General features: G+C 38.1%; 1 protein-coding gene across 1 annotated transcript; it reads right to left on the bottom strand.

The window, feature by feature from the left end:
- Positions 1-1888: 1888 nt before the first annotated feature.
- On the bottom strand, positions 1889-4486 carry LOC115923192 (toll-like receptor 13). Its single transcript, XM_030983536.1, has 2 exons — positions 3446-4486; positions 1889-2407 (listed from the first exon to the last, which is right to left on the bottom strand). The coding sequence occupies exons 1-2, from the start codon at positions 4385-4387 to the stop codon at positions 1889-1891; spliced, it is 1461 nt and encodes a 486-aa protein (XP_030839396.1). The 5' UTR covers positions 4388-4486.
- Positions 4487-6531: the final 2045 nt, after the last annotated feature.

The following is a 6531-nucleotide window of genomic DNA, read 5'->3' as shown; positions in this document are numbered from 1 at the left end:
AGTTCCTACTTAGTACAGAAATATAATAGAATCATATACAGTTGGAAGTTATTACTCATTTATAACAATATAATATGTTGTGCAATGAATGAATAATATTTCAAAAAAGAGCCTCCCTACATACACATGAACACACACACACACACACACACACTCAAACGGACAGACACACATACAATGTTACCCATCCACCCTCCATTACACATTACACAACCGTTGGAAATCCAGTCTCTTCCATGTCCCACTGCCCAAATTATATAAAATGTTTTAGTCTGAGATCGAAATATTTGCAATGTTACCGATACAAAAATCATAAAGCAACATAGGAAAAGATAGTAAGATAGACGGACTAAATTTAGTTACAAGCGCATATTTCATGCAGGAAACTGTTAAATTAGAAGATGAAACTCGAAATTCATAAATGAATAACACCTTTTGGAAGTCGAAACTTCAAGAAGACATTTCAATATTAATCAGCAGTTGGCCTACACAAACTTTCCCTATCACAGGCACATGGCAAGGGAAGTAGGATGGGGTGTACACAGTTAGTTTACATTTTAATCAAACGAATACTATATTCGATCCACAATTTCTCATATTATACACAAAATTAGGATCAATTAGTAAAAACGAACGTTCAAATATTAAACTACAAATAGGTGCGATTAGAAAATTTATCGTCCAAAGAATTCCTGCGATTTCGCGATCTCAAAATTAGATATCGAATATGAATGCGCTACAACTAAAGAAAAGATCATAAAAACAAAGAGACCTTAATTAGCACACGAGAGTATACTCAAGTGCTTTGACAAAACAAGCGATTAATCAAAGGAAATTGCATAAATTGCAAATCAACATTCCATGCAATCAGTGGGTATTACTGTTTACTAACAATTTTGATGACATCGTCTCTCAAAATGAAGATTTCCAGACCCTTGTCTGTAAGTTCCTTTTTTCGGAACGGACACAAAAGACTGCAAAATTTGAGGATTTTTCGTCAGTATCTATATTTTTTAAACCCAATTTCGTTATAAGGTATTAAGTATATATTCTTCATTTCATTGGTGATATCAGCATTTTGAGATCTTACCGAATATTTTGAGATATGGAACTGTCCACGAATAAAGTTCACGCGCGAACTATGGTCACACCACCATGCGTTTGCAACAGAAGGTTGAGTTTTGGGCAAAGATGAGAAATTGCAACCTGTTCAGTTTTTCAAAGTTATTTTGGAAGAAAATCTCTGTAGAATTGTATCCCGAGAAGGGTTGCTCTTCAATTCAATGCAATTCTTTGTATTTCAACCATAAAAATACATATACAATAATTAATGGAAATATAAAAACATGGAGCCCCAAAATAAGTTTAATACAAACTTGTTATTGGGGGCACCAACCATGACATATATATCGAGAAATTAGAAAAATTTACAAAAACAACATTAACGGGAAAACAAATATATTCAAGAAAAAGATTATAAACACCTGTATGTGAGTATACAACATTTACAACAAAGCACCAGCCATGAGCGCACAAAGAACACTGCGTCAAGCGACACTGTGTCCCTATTCGCACCTAACCCTAACCCAAATGCCCTCACATTCGAAATATCACAATAAACAGCTGAAGGGTTTGGACAATTTAACCTGCCATGCCACATATTTGTGTAATCCCATACACACAATTCCCTGACATGGTATTCAGTGCTAGAGGCTTTCAGCACCTCTGTTCGAATTTCTTATCAGTTGCATGATTTCAAAACCTCACAGTTTACACCAATTGTGTGTGTTACCTCGTATAATTATGATCAAGCTTTTTAAATCATGCTAATTGCTTCCGGAAAGTTTAATTCACAATGTAATCTTAGGACCAGAACTCAAGCTTCTTCTTAAACGGGTATAACATTGTTCATTTGCCGGTTTGATCTCATGCTCTTCTGGACCTTTGCCCAGAAGATCTCTTGACCTTCTTCATCCTCTGTCCACAACAAATAAGGCTTGTTTCGACTCAGCAAGAGCCTAACAAGGTACGGTAGATGGTCATTATCGATGTCTTCAAGGAAAATCAAGATGACCTTCTCCAACTTGGTGTCATTCATGTGCTCCACTGCCATACGGAGCTTGGTCATGTACCAGGCATCGTCCACAGACTGGTTGCTAAGCAACAATATTGTCTTGTGGCTGTTTTCGATGACGTCGTAGATGGCGTTCAAGTAGAACAATCCTGGGTGAAGATCGGCATCGCCAAATATGACGCGCTCCAGATGAGGCATCCTCTGCTCCAGAAAAGGTTTCATGCAGTCATTTACCCACCATTCATCGTCTTCATGGAACATGAGGTTGAGTTGGTATTCATAGTCCTCCGGAGTTCGATCTTCGGTGATCTCATGGTAACCAACGATGGCCAACTTGAGGAGATACAACTTATAGTTTATCCACCATCGGTTCAGATACACGAGTATACCGAGTGTTAAAACTAAAATCGGCGCAAAACATGCTGAAACGATTATCATGGCATTGATCCTACAATATTCAAACGGATGGAACGACCAAATTATTTGATTGGCCAACGGTTTTAAGGAACTGCTAGAGCATAGGGTTTCATTTTCTGGATCGAAATTTATTTTTCCTTCAACCTCGTTCAACCATTGTCTGAACCAGGTAAGTTCGCAATGGCATGATAAGGGATTTTTTGCAATATTTAATCTAATCAAACTTGACGGCATGAAAGTGTTGGAGGCTACGGTCGAAATATGATTGTTCTGTAAGTACAACTGTACAAGTTCATTTGTGCCCCCAAATAGCTCTTGGTCGATGAATGTAATTGAATTATACTGCAGCTGCAACACCTGTAAATTGTGCAATCCATGAAAAGCGTCCTTGGAAATGCTGGTTAATTGATTTTGAGGCAGACGAAGCACTAGCAGGGTCGTTAAGTTTGCAAATGTTCCTGCCGCAACTTGTAGTATACGACAACTTGTTAAGTCTAGCTCAACAAGACTACCAAGCGGGGTGAATATGCCAGGAATATTGTGTAGGTTATCTAAAGAGTTTTTCCGTAGTTTAAGGATATGCAATGAGACCAAGCCTGAAAACAACGATGTCCCTGTCTGTATATCAACTAAATCCTCAGCTTTGAGATGTGATCCCGACATATTGAGAACCCTCAGCGCAGATGTATTCGTGAACTGGTCAATTGATGACATTTTCAACAGGCTATATGACATATCCAGATAAAGTAGATTTTGCATATTTCTAAACGAACCTTTCATGGTTAATTCATTCGAATGCGACATGTCGAATAATTCTAAGGAACCGAGTGAAGTGAGGGCGTCCCCTAATATCCGCAAACGATTGGCATTGCCAGAAAGATTAAGTGCTTTCAATTTTTCCTACCCAGTGAAGGTTTCATGATAAAGGGTTTTTATAAAGTTTTTTGTAAGAACAAGAGTCTGAAGATTAGTTACCTCCCATGGTCTGAACGTGATGCTACGGATGCCACTTTGATCAATCACCAGGTTACGGAGAAAAAATGATCCGTCAAACCATTGGGGATCCAATGTCACGAGGTTATTACGTGACAAATCAATTTTCTTGAGGTTTGAGGCGCAAGCGAACGAGGCGCGTGGAAGTGACTGTATTCTATTCCCATACAAACTTATGTTTACCAGTGCATGTAAGCCACAAAATGATTCATTATTGATGTTAGATATACGATTTCCTCCAAGGCTCAGGACTTGCAGTTTTTCCAGACCACGCAGAGCAAACCCTGGAATATGTTTTAAGATGTTTAAATCTAAATTAAGGTCTTTAATCAGTGGCACATTTTCTTTTCGCATCGACGATATGTTCGCTGGATGAATGTACTTAATGCCTGAAGAATCAATCAGAAGTCGCTCGATTTCAACATGGCCCATGAAATACCGGACGTCGAAAGTAGCTAACTTGATATTGTTCATGTTCAGAGTACCTAATTTGGGCAAATATCCAAACGCCTTAGGTTGAATAAACGTCACATTGTTATCATTTACATTGAACTTATGGACAAAGCAATTTCTCCAAGGTAAAAGGTCATCCTCATTTATAGTAGTAATTGTGTTGAAGGATAGATTAACTATCAACATATTTCGCCATCCATAAGCATTTCCACCCTTCGGAGTACTCACCGAAGTGCCAGAGATGGTACTGATCTTGTTGTGTGATAGATTTATTATATATAAAAGAGCATTCTTCTGAAGAAAATACATGGGTAGAAAAGTAATCAGGTTATAATCTAGTCTCACGACCCGCAATTGTGGTAGAGTTTCGAATGTTCCACTATCAATGAAGGCAATGAAGTTGTGACCAGCATACAATTCTTCAAGTTGGTTGTAATTCATGAAAGACATGTTTACAAGTTCTGTTAATAGGTTTTGACGGATGGATAAGACCAACAGGCCATGCGGAAGGTCTTGGGGAACTGAGGTAAGATTGAGATGAGCACACTTAGCGATTTGAATATCCTGGACCGGGCATGTATAGTTTGGCTGTTGTGAACTGATTGGCATGTCCACTCTAACCTTCTGCACGATACCTCCAAAAAATATTACTATCAAGATCAAGAGTGTTCGCGTCATGGAATCCATCGTGAGATTAGCCATATTGATCGTTCTCCACAAGTACACTGAGCTGTTTGTTACAATAAAAGCTTTGGCAACAGTTCCAGCTTTCGTATTCATAAAGCAAATTGTGTATGTATTAAGAATGAACACCTTTGCTGGCTTCCAAAAAAACAACGCAGTTTCTTAAGTACCGTCTGAGGACTTCGTACGTTTTATTAGATTTATGTACTAGACTATTTCCTGCATTAGCTTCCCGTAACTTGATACCTGTAAGTTAACAAACTCCGTGATTTGGTAAGAGCACTTTATCTCATTCAGACCAGGAAATAACTTGTATCTTACCTCCCTTTCTCTCTTTCTCCCTCTTTCTCTGTCTCTCTCACTCTCACACACACACACACTCTCTCTCTCTCTCTCTCTCTCCCTCTCTCTCCCCTCTCCCTCCCCTTCCATTCGTGCCCCTCCGGCCACCTCTCTCTCTTGCATTTATTATCATTTCTCTCGTTCTTGTTCTATTAATCCATTCAATCGTTTGTTACTTTGTATATTCTTCTTCATAGTTCGTGGTCAAGTTGTTTAAATATTCGACTGACAATGTAAAGGTCGTGGGTTAGACCCGTGCATTACACTTGACTTTGAAGTTCCATGCTCCGAGCCGCGCTTCTACTGCTAGGAGTTTCGGAGGCCAGGCACCAGTTTCACATTTATTACAAAATATTAAATTACCAGCAAAATTTCAGTGAAAATTATAAACTTTAAATGGGGATTGTATTGGGAATAGTGAATCAAACAATTTTTCAAATTTAGTACTCCGCCCTTCCTACAATTTGTGTGCCAGAGTTGGTAACAGAAAAATTAGATCCTGACAAAAACTCAATATTTCAGGATAATGCGCTAATTTGTGCATGTTTTAATGTCCCGTTATTTAATCCATGATTCCCAATCTTCGATAACTTTAAGTTTGCTATGCGTGTTTTCGTATCTTTTTTGAATTTTTGCAGTTGGAAAAAAGGATGAAAATACGCAAGTTTGTGTTCGCTTGTTCTACTCATTACACATTGAACAATGGATGAGAAATCATTGAGAGGGACAGCGAACAGTTGCTGAAATACCATTTTCTGATGTAGAAATTTTAAATCTTTTAATGTCATGCGCTGTTTTATTTCACCACCTGTTCAAGCGACTTGATCACACTCCTTTCTTTCAACTCCCTGGTAAGACATAGAGGCTTATATCTCTAAAGGCATTGACCAATCACCGGTGAGCGAACTCCTCCTCTAAATCTTATTTCAGGATTACCATTAGTAGCAATAACCTCCGCTCCCTCCCTCCCCCACCCTCTTCCTCCTTACGTCATTATATGAGCACATAATAATACCCATGTATTATGTATAATACCTATGTAATTATGAAAAATAACCGGAACCTTCATCATCATTTAGAAATCGATGATTTTTTTCTTCACATTTACAATGTAGACAGTTACACCATGTCATAATTGGCATGATTAGTGTTTTACACGCACCCCCACCCCGTCTCTCTCTCTCTCTCTCTCTCTCTCTCTCTCTCTCTCTCTCTCTCTCTCTCTCTCTCTCCATCTCTCTCTCTCTCTCCCGTAATTTATGCTCGTGAAGTTTCTCTTTTATTTATCAATGTTCTGAGCTATAACGTATTGTTTTACTTTTTATGGGACATTTACCAGGTATTATCTTTCTTAAAGCAAGATGATATAATGATGCCTTGTATATGAATATTATGCGAGGTCATTGCAATATTATTTTACCTCAATCATCGTTTATTGAATGATACAAAATAACTTTCTTAGGTATATGCCCTTCCTGTCTTCCTCCTCAGCTATTTCCTCTGTTTATTCCCCCAACATTTATTTTTCTTTTAGCAAAAACTTAATTTTCACGATATTTCTTTCTATC

This window comes from Strongylocentrotus purpuratus, unplaced genomic scaffold (genome assembly GCF_000002235.5).
Source record: "Strongylocentrotus purpuratus isolate Spur 01 unplaced genomic scaffold, Spur_5.0 spur5_scaffold_13, whole genome shotgun sequence".
NCBI lineage: Eukaryota > Metazoa > Echinodermata > Echinoidea > Camarodonta > Strongylocentrotidae > Strongylocentrotus > Strongylocentrotus purpuratus.
Note: the sequence above shows the minus strand (reverse complement) of the source record. Positions and strands in the feature narration are given on the sequence as shown.

Excerpts from the sequence above, each read along its gene's own strand:
- LOC115923192 (XM_030983536.1), bottom strand. The coding sequence starts at position 4,387 with ATGTCTTTCATGAATTACAACCAACTTGAAGAATTGTATGCTGGTCAC. Across the intron at positions 2,408-3,445 it reads TAACTAATCTTCAGACTCTT|TTGGCCATCGTTGGTTACCA; the intron begins GTTCTTACAAAA and ends TATCTCCTCAAG.